The 20,372-nt window shown below is 49.0% G+C and overlaps 1 protein-coding gene across 1 annotated transcript; it reads left to right on the forward strand.

The window, feature by feature from the left end:
- The first annotated feature begins 402 nt into the window (after positions 1–402).
- SGPP2 (sphingosine-1-phosphate phosphatase 2) lies at positions 403–19,817 on the forward strand. Its single transcript, XM_015871351.3, has 5 exons — positions 403–691; positions 8,154–8,312; positions 13,316–13,495; positions 14,634–14,723; positions 17,882–19,817. The coding sequence occupies exons 1-5, from the start codon at positions 485–487 to the stop codon at positions 18,419–18,421; spliced, it is 1,176 nt and encodes a 391-aa protein (XP_015726837.2). The 5' UTR covers positions 403–484; the 3' UTR covers positions 18,422–19,817.
- The last annotated feature ends 555 nt before the right edge of the window (positions 19,818–20,372 follow it).

Raw genomic sequence — 20,372 nt, forward strand, 5'->3', positions numbered from 1 at the left:
GCTGTCATCTTCCTAAGGAAATGCCCCAAAACCCACGAGGAGTTTTGCGTTATGAGAATGTTGTCACTCAAATCCAAACTGAATTGTTTCTTGCATCCCGGAAATCAATCTATCAGGAAATAGAGGAAAAAAACGAGGCCAGAGGCACATGGCTGTCAGCTCCTGCGGTCAGGAGCGAGCTGTGCCCGGCACCCCGACACCCTCCTGCCCACCGAGGGTCCAAGGCCGTGTGAGGACCTTCAGCAGCCCCCTGAGCGGGCACAGGATGCGTTTCTGCTTTGAAAATCCGCTTCCCTGACCAAAACAGACGGCAAGAAACCTCCAGGGCTCCCTGCACCTCGACAGCGGGGGGCAGCGGAGGAGCAGCGCACCTGGGGGCGGGTCCTATCGGGGCGGGGCCCGGAGCACCTGCGGGGCGGGGTCTGCCGGGCTCACCTGCCCGTGGCCCCGCGGCGGGGCTGCGCCGTGCGGAGGTTGCGGCATCATGGCCCGTTTGCTGGGCACCCTGCGCGGCTCGCAGCCCGTGGCGCGTTTCCAGCGCTGCTGCGGGCTGTTCCCCGCCGGAGAGGAGGGAGGCGGCGACCACCCCGCCGAGGGGGTCCGGCATCGCGTGGTCTGTAACGGAGGCGGAGCGGGAGGGCAGCTCCGTCCGGGAGCGCCCAACGGAGTGCGGGGCGGCCGAGGCCCGCAGGTGAGTGCGGGGAAGGTGGGGGCCGTGACTCAGCAGAGCCGTTGTGCGCGAGGGTTCTGCGGGATGCGGGACGGCGGGGATGGCCCCGCAGAGATAACGATGAGCAGAGGGTCCCGGCCCTTCCTCCTGCTGCTCGGGGCTGCCTGCTCTCCGTAGATGCACTTGTTGTGGTGCCGAGCCGCAGCCGCCCGGCGCCTCGTCCCCGCTGTCCGTACAACCGGGGACGGGCTGCGTCCCCCCGCTCCTGCGGGTCGCGGGTTTTCTGCTCGGTGTCGCCCGCAGTTCGTCCGGCTGCGAGGAACGCTTCGTGAGCGGGGCGGCTTTGAGGATCGGAAGGAGGTGATGATGGTCTGCGAGTCCCTGCACGGTAAACAGCCGCCGCTCCTCCCCTCGCACGTTCCTTTCCGTGCCCGATATCCAGAGCTCGTGTCGTCCTCACCAGCCTCTGGTTTGATGCCTTCTCCATTAGAAGGAAAATGGAGTTACTGCACTCTGCTCATGCTGAACCGCACATGTCACTGCTTGCTTTTGATCGGAGGCATGCTTAATGTCACAGCGTGTACACCAAGATCCTGTCCAACCTAACGCTCCACTGACAGAGCTATTCACATCATCTGGAGCAGCGGTCTTGGGTTTCACATACATAAGGAAGATGCAAAGTATCTCGGCGAGAGGGTGATCGAGTCCTGGATGAGGCTCCACAGGACCAGCACAAGGCAGCAGGAGAGTTAATTCCCACAAAATTAGGGCACCCTCCTTGGAAATGCATGAAGTTTGGGCTCAGCTGCAGCGTCCCCTCCTGAAGCTTTTGCAGTCCCAAAGTTGTGTTCTCAGCAGAGATCATTTCTGTGAAGCAGTGTAATTCCAAGTTGCTTTGTCTTTACTGCAGTGAATTGAAGCCTTGAAGGTTTTAAGGCTCTCTGTGTGAGCTCTTGGACAATCAGTAGGTTGCACCTGTAACTAAAAGAACTACTGGGATTTATTACAGAAAATGAGACCATGACTTGTTACAGTTATCTTGTTTCCAGCTCATAGCTCTTCTGTGCTCTTGTATTAGTTTGAGAGGTTTAAAAAGAAGAGCTCTGCTTATTTGCATCCTCCTGATGGAGGCTTGGTCCTGAAATTGACAACCTGAATTTAAGGCTGTGAAGAAAAAAAAGCCCTCATTTCTGTAGGCTTGCTTGTATTTACTTGCATTTTCTCTGCACTTCCTTTTTGGAGATGCTTTATCTCTTGCGATCTGTCTTTCTACTGTACAAGAGTACAGTTCATGTTTGCTCTGTAGTTATACCTTAACTGTCAGAAGTGCTCCACGCTTGTGTAATGCTTACAAAGTGCCCAACAGCATTTACTGATTATGTGGCTCATGCCCTGACACAGAAACTAATGGTAGGGCTCAGGAGGTGATAGTGGCGTCAAAGGAAAAGGTAGGCATGAACTCTATCCATCTCAGAAAGGTAAGTGGGGTGGGCTCGGCGGGTGAGAGATGCCCCATGTTCTGCTGGGAGGGCTGTGAGTGGGGTGTTTCTGGCTGATGTGCTGACTCCATCCTCCTGCAGGATATTGCTGTGTTTGGAAGTGGCTCCTTTAGCAGGTGCTACTGGAGGAACATGAGGCTCAGCCTCCTGTACCAATGGGCTCACATTGCTTAGCCACGCTCCTGTTGCTCTGGCCCTTGCTGAGCCCTTCCAAGGCTGGTACTGCTGCACGCACATGTCTGGTTTTTGCTCTGGGGTTCCTATGGAAAGCAGCCATTATGGGATTTTGTAGTTGGTAAGTGAGAGAGTTTCACTGGGCAGTGTGTGCAGCTCTGGGATTGCTGGTGCTGCTCAAGCCTCCTTCTCCAGTGTGATGAGCAGAGTGCCACAGCAAAGCCTGGCACATGCTGCTAGGGACCAGCTGGACTGTCCCAGCTTGCTGTAGAGCTCTATGTGCTGATGGTGATCATTGCCCTGCCAGCTGTGCAGCTCTGTGGGCAGGGGCACAGGGGTTTGCTGGGGGCTGCAGCATTGTTCTGGTGGCTGGAGCAGTGTCAGTGGTGACGGGCACTCTGTGACTCGGTGCTTCATGGCTCACAACCTGAGTCATCCCTTTGGAGGCTGCTGGCCCTGGTAACAAGGAGATGTCGGAGCCTGGGATTAATTCCTGCACTTGGAGATAAGCCACTTGCTGTTGTATAATTCTGCTGAATGTCTTAGCCCATTAGCTCAGCCATCAAACAGAAGAATAAGAGCTTATCTGCCATCGTTTTTCTCCTTTGGATCTCTGGAGTCCAGGAGTAGGTTTAATGGGCAGGGAGCCAGGCAAGATCTTTCCTCCCTGGAAGGTTCCTTTGGACACAAAGTTCTTGTACTTTATCTCATGTATATGCTCTGCAGGAAACACTTGCAAGTCAACTGGGCAGTGGGAAAGGGCTATTGGCTACCGTGGCCCTCCAGGCAAATAAATCTTAGGATATTACATCAGTTTTATGTCTTGATTGCCTGTATCTTATTTTTCCAAGGTAAACTAGTACTGGTCTACATTAAACAGTACATGAACATTAGTTTATTACCACTTTATTACTATATTCGTTGATATTAATGATCAGATTAAAAAAAATTTCAAAAATGTTGAATCCAGTATAGTGCTATGGAGTTGCTTGAGTCTGCTGATGCCAGTACATCTGGAGTGCTGCTAACAGCAGCCCATAGCATAGTTATTCCCTGTGAGCTGAACTTAACATAGGTAGATCTGTCTACTTATGCTAACCAACTTAATTAGGTGCATCATCTCAGTGTTCCCCAGTGACGTTTCTCTGTGCAGATGAAGAATACTGTCACTCTGCTTGTTTGGCTTCCAGAGGTCTTGTGGCCCTGTGCCCTTTGAATTGGGCTTCTGCTGTAGAAATAGCCCTTGTGTGGAAGTGAGCTGCTGGGTGTGTGATGCTGTTGGACAGGAATACACAGCTCAGCTTTGGGGTTGCTTTTCCAAGCTATGGTTTATGTCTGAAGTCCTAAGCTGCAAGCATGCTTTCTACTCAACCTGGAGAGATGCAAATTTCAGCTGGGTTTTGGAGGATTTTCTCAGCGTCTGTTTTGAAGCTGGGCTCTCTGTCCCAAACTGCCTGCGGTTCACACACTCTGGTTCTTTGCTCGTGTTTATTCTCTCTCTCTGCCGGTGTTGCAGCTGTCTAATCCCTGAAACGACTTCTTCTTCCACTGTTGTCAGGCATAGGCTCTGTGGTGCACCTCACAAAATCGGGGAGTAATTCTGGAGAATTAAAATGCAATTAAGCAAACCTGTTCTCTCACTGTACAACAGGGAGGAAGGGAAGTCATTTCCTTCAGCCCTTCCCTCTCCTGCCTCCCTCACCCTGTCCTTCCATTATTCCCAGCTCAGCCAGCCTTCCTGGAACACAAGAGAAGCTGGAGCTGTAGGAAGCTCCCAAAGCATAAAAGCTGGTAGGAATTGGCTCTCCAGCAAATGTGAAGGATCTAATTTATCCAAATGTGGGAGCTGCTGCTGGTGAAAGGAACTTTGAAGGAGCTGGAGGACAAGAACAGATCAAATCTCATCAAGTTGAAAATATGATTGGAAACTGACTTCAGTAGGTGCAGATAGCTATTGAATGTGTGGATATAGTAAGTACTTAATTACAGAATGGAAAACAGGATTGGCAGTTAGAGCAGATCACAGCAAGACATTGCTCAGACTGCTTAAAACAGCAAAATGAATGAAGTAGTGCAGGGTTGTTCCTTCCATACTGCTGTGCTACACCTGATCTTTGGGCACCGTAACTCAGAAGAGGCATGTTAAGCACTTTGCATGGGAAATGCAAAATACCTTCCACAGGAAGCACTGGGCGATGATGCTGTAGCAGAACACAGCCTATGTCCTCTCCACACGTTTCTCTGATGTCAGCCTTTAGGGGAAGGATAAGAAAATAGCAATAGGTTTAAATTTCAGTGTGCAAGTGTTAGGCTTGGTGGCAGGGAAATCAAAGTGCTCTGAGATGGCCCGGGGCAAGCAGCAGAGCATCTGGCATGGGTGTTGATGAGCATGCATTGGGCTCTGCCATTGCTGACACCAGGACGATCATCCATCCATGGGAGCCCAGGTTTCTGTCGGCCTGTCCTGCAGCAAGCTGTCCTTCAGCAGGCTGCAGTGTGAGCCTTTGCACGTGGCCTCTCCAGCTGGCAGCCATTGTCCTCTGTCTGTGACAGACCTCAGGGTTTCTCTTTTTTCTCCTTAATTAAGAAGGCTTTCTGTTAGGAAGAAGACAGAATTTTTCTTTCATTAATTCTTCCTGTTAATTGCTAAGCAAGTCATCTGTCAGCTCTAGTCTTGCTTTGTTCTACCTATATTTAAACAACCTAGCAGATTCCGTTATATCAATTAGTAGGGTTTTTTTTATTAAAGAGGCCTAGTTTTGTTACTTACAGAACTATGTACAGAAATATAACATGTAATTAAATCTGCCTCCCAAAGTATTAATCAGGGCAGAAGGGAAAAGAATCTGAAAATAAGAATACTGAAGTCTTCAACAGTAAACCAAGGTGTGTTCCCTACAACCTGGACCTGTCCTAACTCTGTGTTCTGAGCACATCAGTGTGTGTGGTATTCATCCCATGAAGTCTGAAGGGGGAACACTGGACTGATTGGAGGTGCTGGCACTGCTGCCCAGGGCAGCTGTGGGTGTCCCATCCCTGGAGGTTCTCAAGGCCAGGCTGGATGGGACCCCAGTTGGGGATAGCCAGCATGTGGCACGGCTTGGAACTATGTAGGCTTTGAGGTCTCTTCAAGGTTCTTTTTTGGTGCTTGGAATGAATTAAAAAAAGCTGACGTGCTACTGGAGGTCTGCCTGACTACTTTCAGACTCCCTTTTTGTCTACCTAAGACCCCTGAGAGCACTGTGGCTGCCTGGCTTGCTGCTTGCCCACTGTTTCTATTTACACAGGGGCTGTCTTGCTTCTGTGTTTGGTGATGGTTCAGGGCAGTATCCCTGACAGCTGTGCCATCAGCACACTGCACTGCAGTTGCGAGTTGGGTGATACCTGTCTGTGCTAACCAGCATAGCACACAAGCTCTTCCTGGTACTAGTGGAGCTGGTTGCTGCTTTGTAGTATTTCTTGTGATTTCTGTTTTTCTCCCCAGCCCTACACAGGAACTGTGAGCTCTTTTCCTGTGTCTTAACTTTGGTGGCTTCCTTACCTTTTGCAGTATAAATTCCTTTAAGTGAGAAGAACTGCAATGCATTAATTAGGGGCTCTGGGAGGGGAATTTTCAGCCTTCTTTCAAGCTGTTCTATTGCAAGTAAAGTAATAGTAATAAAAAGTAAAAAGTAATAAGGTAGTGACCTCAGAAACTTTAATTAATTGCGCACATCTCCTGAAAGATCCACAGTGATTGAGAGCTGAGAGCAAAGTGTTGCAGTTGCAGGACACAGCAGCACACAGACTGGGCAGCTGGCTGGGAGAGGTGTTCCTGTGCAGGTTCTTCAGGCAGGCAGTTCATTCAAGGACACCGCACACACCCAAGTGCATCACTTATAATTGGAGCAGTTGATTTCAAAGTAGATAGAGTTGATGAGAAGGGTAGTTTGTGTGAAATTATCCATCTTCTGCGTCTGGGAATGCTGTGGTTCAGTATACTTCCTTTTAAAATTATCTTAAAATTTTGGCTTTCTCTATGGCCGTAATTATTGGCCATGAAAACCTTTCTGCTCTGACTGAAAAGTGATGGCTGCAGGGCTGACTCGCCCACAGGGTTTGGGGTTATGGAGGGCAGTGAGCGACTGCAGTGTGTGAGAGAGTCTCCTACAGATCAGAGATGGAATACACCTGTGAGTGTCAGAAGATGCTAAGTGTTCACACAAGCTAATTGCAGTGGCATTTTCCTGCATGGAGGTTAGACCAGGAGTGGAAAGAGAACAAGTTTCACGATGTACAATCATCTCTGTTTTCTTTGGAAATAAAGGACATCAACAGCAGTGTTAGCTGGCTGCTGGCTTTGGGTCTGGCTCAGCTGGAACCAAGCAGGGACCTCTCATGGATTGGTGCCTGAAGGAGCTTGTGGTGGGCTTTCCATGTGTACGGTGCCTTAGAATCATAATGACTGCAGCTACAGACTTCCCTTAGAGCCTGAACAATTGTTTTTTATTCCCCCCCAACCCCCCCAAAGAGATGACTACAATGAGAATGCTTTATCCTTCACCCCATGAGGTTTCAGGTACAGAAGAATTACTGTAGGGATATGCCTGATGGTCTTTGATCTAAAGCACATCACTCCTGGTTGGCTGGAGGTGGCTGCTTAATTGAAGTATTAGCACTGCTGGAAGAAAGCTTTCTTTTGGGACACATGAGAATGGCCAAATATGGCTTAATGATCTCAAGCAGAAGCTTCGCAGTTGCTAATTGCACTGAGGGTGTTTTCTAAGTGGTGTTTGAGGCTTGGGACTTGGAGGCTGAGTGCTCCATAGCTGAGCCATAGCGTGCTGCTAAATTTACTTAGAGTGGTGCCGGTAACTAATCTGTGACCTCTATTACTAATACATGGGGGAACGCTCCTGTAACCTGAGCACTTCAAGAGCGTTGACTCATCTTTTCTGTTTATTGATGCAAAAATCAATTTGATGATTTTTTTTCCTGAGATAGGTGAATGGATGTAACCTTCTTCCATCTTCCTCTTGTTTTCATGCAGTTTCACTTCCATATGGAAGGCATGCTAAGGGACTGGAACTTCAAATTGCTCTTAAAATTAGTCACAAATGAACGTCTAGACTCCCTAGGCAATTCTCACACTTTAGCGTGTAGGATGAGATTTTCTTTCTGCTAGATCAGGCTCACGAGCGTGATTGTTTTCATCTGAGAAGAGCTTGAGGAGCTTACATCAAAGCTGAGTCTTACCCAGCACGCTTTGCTGTAATTTCTGTGCTCCCTCTTCACTCCTCGTCTGCTGGATGTTCTTTCAGCTCCTATTTACAGCCAAATCCCATATTTTTTTATTCTACTATGGGAAAGATGAAGAGGGATAAGACTGGCTCTTTTCCTGCCTCCCAAACTACAAGTCCTCTTCATAGTTCTCTTGTTTCCAGAAGTATGCTTGTTTTCTCTCAATAAGTGTTTCTAGTGAAAGCTGTGATGGCTCTTTTTATCTACAAATGTAGAAACTTCCAAATCAAGTCATCAGAGCTCTTCCATTAAATATGGGTGGCTTCCTTGGAGCAAAAGCTGACCTATCTCTGGGAAACCTTTGTCAGCACAACTGCTGTTCTTTAGTAGTTCTGATGGATTTCTGATCTACAGGAAGTGTAACTAAGCTATTGCTGTGGTCTTTGGGTATAAACACTGAATGCTTTTCTTGACATCCGCTTTAACAAGTTAATTGAATTAAGGACAGGGAGCTGTGATAGTGAAGTCCCTTGGATGTTTGATACAATTTACTAACTCATTAAAACTCTCTAAAATCCTCTCCTTTTCAGGACTGTGTACAGAAGTATGTTGTGAAGAACTACTTCTACTATTACTTATTCAGGTTTTCAGCTGCTTTGGGCGAAGAGATCTTCTACATCACCTTCCTCCCATTTATCTACTGGAACATTGATCACTCCGTGTCTAGAAGGATGATAATCGTTTGGTCTGTAAGTATTTTGATCACTTATTTATGTGCATACTTCTTAATTCTGTAATAGTAACAAGTGAATATTTAAGAGTAAGAATAACCTTTCAGACAAACCAGCAGCATTATTTATATGGCTCTTGTGGACCAGCAAAGACATTTCTGAGTTTTGCTGCTGATGGCAGAGGTGTGTGTGTGTGTGTGTGTGTGTGTGTGTGTGTATGACACAGGCACTGCAATGACTGGCAGAGGAGGTGTTGGTTTGTGCAGCATCTGTTCATCTCTGCTGTCTTAGACTGGTTTATTTTTTCAGCCCAACAACTCGCTGAGCTCTTTTTGATAGGGTTTGTACAGAACAGCTGGTAAAATGCCTCCTTTCCAAGACACTGTGTTCTGCTATGGATGGGTATTTCTTACACTACCAAATCTTTCTCCCTGGGTACTTCTGCAAAGGTTGCTCACACAGTTCAGGCTTGTTTGAAATGGGTATAAATCTAAGGAAGGGGACATGTAGGCTGCAGCTGAATGAAGATACTGCTGCAATTCTTTCAAACAAGAAACCAACCAAAAACTCAAAACAAAACAGAAAGAACCTGCTACCACCACCAAAAAAAAACCCCACATACAAAATGCACATGCACAACAGGTTCTCTGAAGACTGAAGCTCAAAAGCATTGATTTTTGTTAATACAACTTCAGGTTTGCTTCAGCCTTCACAGGTGCAGTTTAGGAGATCCAAAGTATATTTCTGGTCTTGCTCTGACAACCAGCAGATAACCGAGAACTTAGTTCTTCTGAGCAGGGGTGAATGTTCTGTTGCTTCCATTGCTCGTCCTGGCATTTATCAGGCCTTTACCCAAATAAAATTCTTTCAGAACAGAGAAGGGAGGTAGAAAGCATTTCTGGTGGATGATGGACCCTGAAGGTTTGATTGTTAATCCACTCTGATTTAAGAGATTGAAACTTAATAAATAAACATGAATGTGATGCTTAGCTCTTTTTCTTTACAATAAAGCTTGTCCTTGACTTACTCAATTCTGGTTAATGATATTCTCTTTTGTCCAAGTAGCATGATTAGAAATAATGAAAACAATTTGAATTAGGTCATGCACTTAAAATGCATCCAGTCTTGGGCAGAGAGCATCTGCTCTCCCATGCCTGTTATCTTGGTCAGTAATTTTTTATAAAGAGAATATGAAAAATAACTTGTAGCTCAAATGGAGAAGTAGGTGGACACTTTGTAATTAGAGCTGGGTTTTGGCCAGGACTACACCTACTTCATTTGGAAGTGTGCCACAGAAAATAATTGGTAGTCTCTGCTGTCTGCTTTTGCATATTGCTCAGAAAAATGACATCTCTGAGCTGCCTCTGGAGGCTGGCCTTGCCTTTACCAGGCAAGGAGTCTGCCTGGTTACTGGCCAGGGCTAGTCTGGCTTAATTAGAGTATGCAAGAGTCCGGTGTTATTTTCCCAGTTCCTGAAGGAGTTGTAGAATCAAATTTTTGTAGTGAAAATGAGAAGCTGTTCTATGTATACAGATTTGTGATGATCTGCAGTTTTAGAAGCTCATGCAAGTGTGACATAGCAATAGCAATATGTGTAGGCTCTGCATTAATGTGGTGGCAGGCTCAGCTGGGTAGCGTACCTACTTTTGAGAAGGGGTAAATGTTTGTGGTGTTACTGAGGGGTCTTGGTCTGTCCAAGAGACATTGGTCACATGTGTCACATCAGGACTGGCTGTGCTGCAGGGAAAGTGCCAAGGTGTTCAGTGTGACAAGCTGGTACTTTTCATCGTACCTGGGAGCTTTAATGACAGAATGGGAATTGCAGACTGTTTTGGGGAGTCTTCCCTTAAATATCAAAGTATTAATGCTGTTTCCAAGGCCTTCACTACATCTTATCTGCAATAGCTTCTGCAGAGCCAGTCATCCGTGGTGGAGAAGGATAAATTCCAGCTGGAGCAGGGCCAGGGATGGCTGGGGAGCAGGCTGTTTCTGAGTAAAGACTGAGAGCTGAGATAAGCCCCAACTAAATGAAATCAGAGAGACGCTGATGCTGGTGGGAATGGTGGGAAGGAAGGAGGTTGTTAATATAAAAATGCAGGAGCAGAAACAGGTGTGTGGAAGATAGCCATGAATAAGCCCAAAGTTTGAAGCGCAAGGCTCGAGGTCATAGCTATAGAAGGGCAGAAAGGAAAGATTATGGAAAGAGTATTTTAGCAGCAGTAGGGGACCAGCCTTGGAGCTCTGGCTATGTTCCCCAGTCCTGTGTCCTCCAAACCAGCTGCTCATTTCTTCGGCTTAACTGGGCAGTTCTGCAAAATGTGGGCTGTGGTTTCCTCCAGATGTTTCGGGAGCTTAAACCATAAGTGATGCTTACGGTGCTCTTCTCCTTGGGATGTGCACGTGGCCTGTATGGGCAGAGGAGGGAGATGGGTGCCTGATGCCCTGTGATGAGGTGCTGGGTGGGCAGCCAGGTGTCAGCACATCCCATCCTCAACCCTTTTACCTACTTACCTGGCTTTGATGCCTGGGATTCTTTCTGCTTCAACAGAAGCGAAAAACAACTTAAAATAAACATCAGCTTTCAGATGTGCTTTAAGTTTTCCACCGATCTCAGCTTAAAAGCCGGAGACTTTTTGCCTTTTTGTATTTTCCACACTGTGTGTAAATGTGTGGTGTACCCACACCTCTTTCAAGTCTATAAAGCTGTGATTTGTGCAACATAAATAACAGCCGGCTGGTGTGGACTTTGTTGGGGCGGGTTTGGCAGCATGATGTGATAAGCAGCGCTGGGGTGTGGGGTGGGCCAGGCATGGGGGCCCTGGGCCTGGCTTCTCACTGGCTGCCCAGAGCAATGGCCGTCCTGGGGTACTGTGGCTCTGGTGCGGGGGCACGCTGAGCTTTGAACTCAGGGCAACCTGCTGTGATAATGAGTATGGGCAGGTCCTGAAATCTTGTCTGCTTTGGAAAGTTGCATTGCAGCAAACTTTGCTTTTATTGGTTCTTCTGCCCTAACGAAGGTTAGTAGTTGTGCTTTTAGCAGCACCTCTCCAAGATGAGCTCCTGACAGCTGATCACATAACGTACCTGCCAAGCAAGTGGCCCCTTGGAAGTGCTGTGTGATGCTGTGCAGAAAGCTGTGGGGCTCCTGCAACCCCATCTGTCCCTGTGTCCTGCCTGTCCTGGTGTTCTGTGCTGCTTGCCCTCTGTACCTCCAAGGGGGTACCCAGCTTGACAGCAGTGAGTAGCAGCCCAGGAGGTATGGGGCAGCAGGATGAAGCCCTGTCCTCGTCCCAGGGCTTGACCCAACTCATCTGCACTGCAGTGCCTTGTGGAGAGCACTGAGCTCCCTGAGGGGCACTGCAGCATGGCCTTTGCTTTAGGCACAGGATGTGGAAATAGGCTGTGAGTGGTGCCAGCCGGGGGCTTGGCTTAGTTCCTCTGTGCTGAGTCAAGGTGACTGCTCCCTCAATGCCTGGAGGAGAGCTGGCACTTCCAGGATGCAGGCTCTGATTCTGCTTGGCCAATCTCCCACAAATGCCAGCTTATTATTAGCACATCCCTACTTTTTTTCCTCCCCCTGGTGCTCCTGATGTTCTCTGCCACTCCCATTGGCATACCAAGATTGTTATTAAAACCAAAAGCAAACTCATTGTTAAGCTGTAAGTTTCCATCCTCGGAAGGTGATATACTGCTGCAGAGCCGGGCTGTGGAGTTGCTATTTCTGAGGTGCAGCAGTGGGATCAGAGTCAGGCTGGTGCAGCACAAGCCTCAGGGAAGAAGGCAGCAATGCTCTCTGACCCCACGTCTTCTCTAGAATTTCATCTGCACCTTTTAAATAGATCAGGAGCACGGCTGGGAAAGCTGCACAATCACAGGTTTAAAACAAATCTGTTCAAACTTGCTGTGGTTATACACAAAATAGATCAATATAGATCAAAATAATGCTAAGATCAGAACCAGCTTGGCTGCCCCCTGCCACCATGGCAGGAGCCTCCCTGCTGGGTGTGTGGTGGCTGGGCCTGACCATGGGGGGGTTGTGCAGAGCTGCCACAACAAGGAGGAAGGCTGTAGCTAAGTGCCTTTCTAGTGCTTCTTGCATCTCAGCTGAATTCCCGTGTGTTCCCTTATAGCTATCTGAAGTTAATTACATCCTACACAGCCCGTTGTGTTTTTGACTGTTGCTTTAGCAATGGAAAAGTCTTCAGGTTCAAACAAACTTCCCCACACAAAGACAGGTATTTATTAATGTGCTAATTAAAGTTACTTAAACTGAAGAGACCTGCAGATGGCTTTCCCCCAGAAGCTCAGGAAGTCCTATGGGTCTGTGTGGCCAAGTAGAACAGCTGGCACAGGAGGTGTGTGCAGAGCAGCACAGGGCTCTGGTGTGGCACACTGGGCAGGCAGAAACCTTGCTGAGGTGGGGGAGAAGAGAACAGGACAGTACAGCATGAAGAAGTGGCTTACCTCAAGGTTTCTGCTGCCTACAAGACAACAAACCACGTCTGAATGCCATCTGTCTCTAGGTCTGGAAATGCATAGCAGTGCTGGTGGTCAGCTGTCTGGGGCTGGGGTGATTCCTACTCATTATGAATATGTTCTGGGGCCATTGAAAGGTTTTTGATGTCGTGTGAATAAGTAATTCAGGTCAAGTGTTGTAGTGGTAGCTTAGATCTGTATTTACTGTGTCTCCATGCTCATCTCTCCCTCTTCCCAGTGCTCGAATGCTTGAGATTTGCAATGTTTGTTACAGGGGCAACTCATCTGTTAAGATGAAAAAAGCTGCTGCAAGTTTCTCGCAAACCTGTGTTTAGTCCCAGTTCTGATCGAGTTACCGTGCTGTGCAGTAAAACCATGGCTGCCTCTGCTGACCAGGATAATGGAAAATCCTTTAATAATTCAGGGGACAAACTCTGCTCTTGGATGGTGGATTTAGCAGCAGAAAACCTTGGAGCTGTGGTTCTGGGGTGGCGGGGTGGGAATTTGCTTTGCTAGCTGACAGCCTGTGGCATTTCTCTCCCCAGATTGTGATGTACATAGGGCAGGTCTCCAAGGACATCCTCAAGTGGCCGCGGCCCCTCTCGCCACCTGTTGTGAAGCTGGAGATGAGGACGGATGCAGAGTACGGGATGCCTTCCACCCACGCCATGGCAGCTACTGCCATCTCCTTCTCCTTTTTCATCACAACCATGAACCAGTACAAGGTAGGGGCTAAAATAACTTCTTTTTTTTTTTACTAAAGCATCTGCTTCTAGCAAGCTGCGGAAGACCCAGCAAACCCGAAGCTGTTGCCTCTTCCAGAGGATCTCTCTGTATTCATTTCCACTGATGTGTCCTTTTCCCCGTTGTTATCCATAGCCAGCTGATAACGGGGACAAGAATTCTGTTGGACATTTCTCTGCTTTAGCACAAAACCCATCTCAGCGTTGCTTGGTGGCTGTCACTTTCTAGGCAGTTCTAAGGGAACTGTGTGTCACTTCCTTTTGTCTGATGCAGGAGAAGCACCCTGGGCAATCCCCTGGCTGTCACTTGTGTTCAACTAAATGCCATGCAGCACAGCTCAAGAGCCTGTTCATTGCAGGAGCAGCATCAGTTTTGCTGCATTGCTGCTGTAGGCTGCTTGGGGAGATCCCACAATAATTATTTTCCCCAAACCTTCAGCCTTCTGCCTGCCTAAAAAGGTTTGTTTCCTGGAAACCTATTGCTCCGTAGTGATTTTGATTCTGTTCTATAAATCCTAGCAAGCATTTCCTGTGTTCAGCAATAACAGCATCCTGGCTGCAGTGTATTTAAGTGTGTTTCTCAACCTTTTCAAGTGAATTTCAAAGATAAACCCATCCAGTAAGTTCAGGGGACTCTTGGCCTGGTTGGGGTCTTCTCTGTGATACCCTGCACTATCCCACAAGCTGTGCACCAGGTCCAAAAGTCTTGGTCAGCAGCACTTTCTCCTCCTCCTCAGCTGATCAGCTGGGGGTGGGACTTGCTGCTCTTCCCAGGCTGTGTTCTACACGTTGGAGGCTTAAATGGGACAGTAAAGCTGCTGTAAAATAATTACGTGGTTTAATTGGCTTCTATTAAGAAGGAAGGAATCTACCAGTACTTCACAGTGCTGCCCTCATCATCACTTACTGGGCTGGCCAAGCTCCATGGCTGCCTGCTGGAGGTGGACTCACGGGGGGTGGTATAGCTGATACCATTGATGGATGGCTGAGCCTCACCTCACTCCAGCAGGTGAGGAGCCCCTGGCTGCTCTAACAGCTGTGTGGTGGCTGCAGCTCCTGCTGCTGCACAACATCCACATGCACAATGGTGTAACACATGCATTTGTTCTCCCTTTTGCAGTACCCGTTTGAGCTCGGCCTGATGGCAGCATTCGTGTTCTCCACGCTGGTGTGTCTCAGCAGGCTGTACACGGGGATGCACACGGTGCTGGTGAGGCTGTGCTCCACATCCCTTCCTTCCTTAGCATGGGCCTGGCCGTGCCTTCCTGTGTGACTGCAGGGATATGCGTGCCATGCCCATGGGGAGGCTGTGCATTCCACAGGGCAACCCTTGGGCTACCGCTATTGGAATCTGAAGGGAATTATGGATACAGCTGGGGAACCCAGCACCACGAGTGGGTTTGAGAGCTGGGCGAGGTTGGTGTGGGATGTGAGTTGTCACTCTATGTTTTGAAATGTTAATTGTGAGGAATGCACTTGGGCAACTGACGCAGCTCCAATCAAGGCTGTTGTGCAAGGCATCAGGAAGCGGCTGGGAGCCATGGGGGCGGTGGGCAGGGTACCCTGGGGGGCACACAGCTCCTTGGGTTAGGCTTCAAAATGACTTTATGGTCAGCTGCCAGGGTCAGGCTGGGATGGAATTGAGCCTACAGGACTGAGAGGTGCGGAAACACTGTGGTGCTGCTGGGTGGCTGCAGCTTGTTGGTGTCAGTGCTGCTCTGAGAGCTGACCTCAGGGTAACTGATGCTACTTGTAGTTAATGGGGAACATCACTGCTCTGTCATGTGAGGCTGTTGGAGTGTGACCCGGTTCTGCTGTGTGAATACAGCCAGCAGCTCCCACCAGCTGGAGATGCAAGTCTTGGTGGGCGTGTGTGAAGAAATAGTGCTTTTTTTTTGGTGCCCAATAATGGAGCTGTAATAAGGGGAATTGATGAGTGTAAGAAAGAGGGCCCTTGTGCGATGGAGGTTGTGTATAAAATATCGCTTGACCTTCCTGGCAGGCCTGGTGGATCAAAACAATATCTTAAATCTCATCTGGAGACATCCTTTCTTCACCAGTGACCTTAAGTCAATCAGTAAAAATTCCTGGCATATTTCCCTTGCTGTTCCATTATAATGAAAGACGCCTCTAAATTTAGATGGATTTTTAGGGTAAAAAAGAAAAAGTCTTTTGTGCCTTTGACCCCATTAAAAAGGGCTTTAAAATAAGTAAATAAAAAAAAGCTCCCTCACGTCACTAGGAGAAACTCTGCCCCTGAAGCCACATGTCCCTCCTGGGGTCTCCTGCACACTGTGGGGACCTGGCAGGTTGCATGAGTGCAGCCCCTCTGTGCATCGACATCTCCATGTGAGTGCAGGCGTGGGACCCTCCAGGCTGGCAGTGAGGGACATTGCCTTTAGGCAGCAAAGCCAAACAGTGGCCTTCCAGCTCAGTTCTACAGGCACGAGGTCCATCCTGTGTGCAGCCTGAGTGGAGTGGGGTTGTGCTCTGTGTGGCAGCACCCAGTGGGAAGGGGAAGGCCCCAAGCATCACCACCTCGGGCAGGATTTACACCTGCCCTAATTTGAGAATTCCTTTGTAATTGCAGGTCACTATTAGAGGAGAGGCTGAGCTGCTTGCACAGCCGGGTGGACAGGGGCTGCATTTCCTGCCAGCATCCTGCCACAGGGTGAAGTTGGGGCCTCCTTAAAGGAGTTGGAAGGGAGCCTCCAAGAGAAGTGCTAAACCTGTGTCCTGGGGAAAGACTTTCTGGTTGCACAGCCCTATCTGTAAAGGATTTTTGGCCTTGTGTCCTGATATATTTGTAGACCATGCGTGCGGACTGCTGCACTAATACATGTGTACAGTGAGGGGACAGCATAGCATGATTTGAAGAACTGTACTCAGGTCTCTGAGTAGGGGCTGTCTGTGCAGGCTGTGCTCTGGTGCCTGTTTTCTTGCTTAAAGCCAAGCGTGCTGTGGAGCTGTTGCCTGGGAGTTGTAAACAGCTGAAGTTCAGCTGTGCTCAAGTAATGCATTTACCAGAAAGCCATTAAATATTTGTTGTGAACAAGTCCCCTCATTCTGGCATAACTAGAAATGAAGTTCTTATAAATAATTCATGTTAGGCTGTGACCAAGCATAGAAGTAGTCAACTGTCATGACTTGCTGAAAAAGATACAATCTTGAGAGCAGGCTGTTGCTGTATGTGATTAACTACAGCATTTGCAGTGAATTTCATGGTTGCATTACAAATTCTGCTGCATCTTGAGCTGTATCTGGGGCAGCACGCTGACGCTTCTTACACTGCTTTCATACAGCAAGCCACTGTTACAGGGAAGCTTTTGTCTGCGTCCTCAGCACTGTTCTTAACAACAGTCAGTTTCTCAAAACCTCTGATTTGCCTCTGTTAATAAATCAGGTTTTAACCATGGGTTTGCCTCGGGCACCTAAATGCAGCTTGATTTCAGAGGCTACAGCTTTCACCCTGCCCTACTCCTGCCTGGAGGTGCCCTGTGCTTTGTGTTCCTGGTGGCAAAGGAAGGCACCTCTCCACTCAAAATGGGCGAGTGATGATCCAGTGGATGTTGTTACTTGTAGGATTATGGAATGGGTTTGTGCAAAGGCAGGTTTGCTTAATGTCATCCCTGGGATGAAGCTGTGCGTCTGTCTGTTCTGTTGAAGTCATGTATGGACAGTGACCGTAAAGTGTGAGAGGAGGGGAGGGGATGGATCTTCTGGTTGTGTTCAACATCATCACTGGCCTGGATGAAGGGTCACAATTCACCCTCAGTACATTTGCTGATGAGACAAAGCTGGGAGGAGTGGCTGACACAGCAGAAGGCAGTGCTGTCATTCAGTGTGAGCTGGGAGGAGAGGAACGTGGGGAGGTTCAACAAGGGCAAATATTGCAGAGTCCTACACCTGGGGAGGAATAATGGCATGCATTGGTACTGGGTAGGGGCTCACCTGCTAGAAAGGAGCTCTGAAGAAGAGTACGTGGGTGTCCTGGTGAACAACAGGTTGACTATGAGCCAGCAGTGTGCATTAGTGACCAAGAAGGCCAATGGTGTGCATTACAGAGAGCATGGCCAGCATGGCAAGGGAGGTGATCTGCTCTGCCCTGGTGAGGCCACACTGGAGAACTGCACCCAGTTCTTGGCTCTTCAGTTTAAGAAGACAGGGATCTCCTAGAGAGAGTCCAGCAGGGGGCTGCAAAATGATTGGGGTGTGGGGCATCTCCTATACATGGAAGGGCTGAGAGCCTCAGGACTGTTCAGCCTGGGGTTGAGAAGCCACTGGGCACTGGTAGCAGAGGATGCAGATGCCTTAGAGCCAGCTGAGAAGTGCTGCTTTACAAAGCATTTCACCTCTGTCTCCTTGCAGGATGTGATCGGTGGGGCACTGATCTCAGCAGTGCTGCTGGTGCTCCTGTACCCTGTGTGGGACAGCATCGACCACGTGCTGCTGACCAGCCCCTTCTGCCCACTGCTGTCCATCGCTGTGCCCCTCCTGCTGTGCTACAACTACCCCAAGCTGGACTACTACAGCCCCACACGTGGGGACACCACCACCATCCTCGGGGCTGGAGCTGGAGCAACTGTGGGCTTTTGGTTGAACAACCAGTACGTGGCACCTGCCTATATGGGCAGCAACATGGGATTTCCTCTCATCACCGGTACCACGGTGATGCTCATGCTGGCCAGGTTCTTTGTAGGGCTCCTCATTATCCTAATGACACGACAGCTGATGAAGAATGTGGTCCTGCGTGTGCTGTGCTACTGCTATACATTCCCCATTGCTGACCTGAATGCCCGGAGGAGGCTGGAAGTAGAAGTGCCGTATAAATTTGTGACGTACTCATCAGTGGGCTTCACTGCTACCGTCATTGTGCCACTGCTGCATGAGCTGTTGGGGCTGATTTGAGCCTGGCTCCTTGGCAAGTAGCTCACGGTGCTGCCATTTCAGAGAGAAGCTGTTCAAGGCTTGGACTTGATCATAGAGGGTTTGTTGCCTTTCTGCACTGGTAAAACACCCAGTTCTGAAAACTGGGGAGGACTCCCTGTACCCCAATAGCTTTGAGTTAGATATCATCGATCCCATTGATACTGCATCCCATAAAGTAGTGACCCGTGGCTGAGCATGGTGAGCACAGCAGGAAGCCACATCCCTGCAAGTGAACAGTGCTATGAGCACACACACACACACACACACAAAACAAAATCCAACCCCATGGAGTGATTTCTAACTAATCTCTCTCTAATCCTAACCCAAAAGATCCTTTCCCTGTACAGTGGAGCAAAGTGGTGGCAGTGATGAAGCTCATGGTGGTGCTTCTGGAGCCCGGCTCTGTGTCCGTGCAGGGACTGGGTGCAGACAGCCCCTGCAGTGCCCTGGGGTGAAGGTCAACGCTGAGCTGCCACATCACTGTTGATCTTTTGCACATCTTGGGGTACTGTACAGAGTTGTAGAATAGCATTAGCAGTGTCCATAGACATGCCATCGCTCTGCTGCTCAGGCTGTGTATTTAAAATAGTGCGTACTTGCCTTAGGACCAACGAGCTGTATAAGAAATACAGTGGTGAGTGTGGTCTGCTGGGCTGGGAGAACATAGTGCTGCACCACAGAGCTCGGGGTGGCCCTGTGTGCCTTCCCTGCCTGCACAGTGTGAGCTTTAGCTGTGCACCTTCGTGCTCAGGGCTGCAAGGTTGACTTGGATGTAAGGGAGGTGCTTGGCCATCCGTTGGCTGCCTGTACACACACAGCTGAGCCCCAACACCAAGCTGGGAGCTCTGACTGACCAGCTGGGGCACTTGAAAGAGCTGCGTGATCTCAGACACAGTCAGTGAGCTGCAGAAGGAACGCGGGCAGAAACGTTACCCATTTGTAGGTTTGCCTGGGCTGCGGTTAAACTGTTTTAAATTAAAGCGTGTGGACACATCTGTCTTCACATGTGCACGCAAAGAACTTGGATGGATTTCCTCCCACACTGCTGTGGTGGGCGTGGGGTTTCGGCCACCAAAGCTGCTGTGTCTCCACCCCAGCCCCCTCCTGGTGCTGCCGGTCACAGGCGGGGGGGCACAGCATCACTGCAGGTGATGAGATCCTGAGAGGCACAGCCTGAGTGGGGGGCACCTGTGTGTAACACTCCTGTTCTGAATTGCAGCTTCTTGGTGTTACGGGAACTCGTGTGAGTTGTACAGAGATTTATAAAGTATGTGCACAGATGTTTTTATCTTTTATAGTATTCACCTGTATGGGATTCATGCGATGCGTGCAAACTGTACTTGGTTCAAATTTTAAATATAATTATTTTGCAAGAGTTGGTTTGCTTCTGTGTTCATGTTATGCGCTCTGTCACTACCTGCAAGAGGCTGCTGGGCCAGGAGAGGCTCCCAGATGGAAGGGAGGAACAGGAAATAGGCTCTAGGCCTGCTAGTGCCTGTGCTGAGCAAACCTCTGCACTTCTGCTTCGTGAAAGGCCAAATCCTGAAGCAGCAGTGAGAGACTGCGGCCCCAGCACTGCCTCACAGGGCATAAATTCACAGGAGAATTGGGACACCCAAAGAGAGAGAAAATCATGCATGGAGAAATACGTTTAGTGCATGCACACATGCCTGCAGTCTGCTGAAATGCAGATCTGCCGTATTGCCGTCCTAATCCCCATGCATGACACACCAATAAACAGGGCTTTCTAATGCCTTCCATCTGTGTTTCAGGCCGCTTCCCACACTGAGTAGCCCGGTGTGGCTGGGCAGGTCTTGCTGTGCAGGCAGATGGGCCCTGGGGGCACGGCAGTGTGGTTGCAGGATTCTCCCCCCACTAACGCTGCTCTGGAGGAACAGTGGTGTTTCCAGGTGGGTGATGACAGCATGTT

The sequence above is a fragment of the Coturnix japonica genome, chromosome 12 (assembly GCF_054131305.1).
Source record: "Coturnix japonica strain WE chromosome 12, WE-NBRP24, whole genome shotgun sequence".
NCBI lineage: Eukaryota > Metazoa > Chordata > Aves > Galliformes > Phasianidae > Coturnix > Coturnix japonica.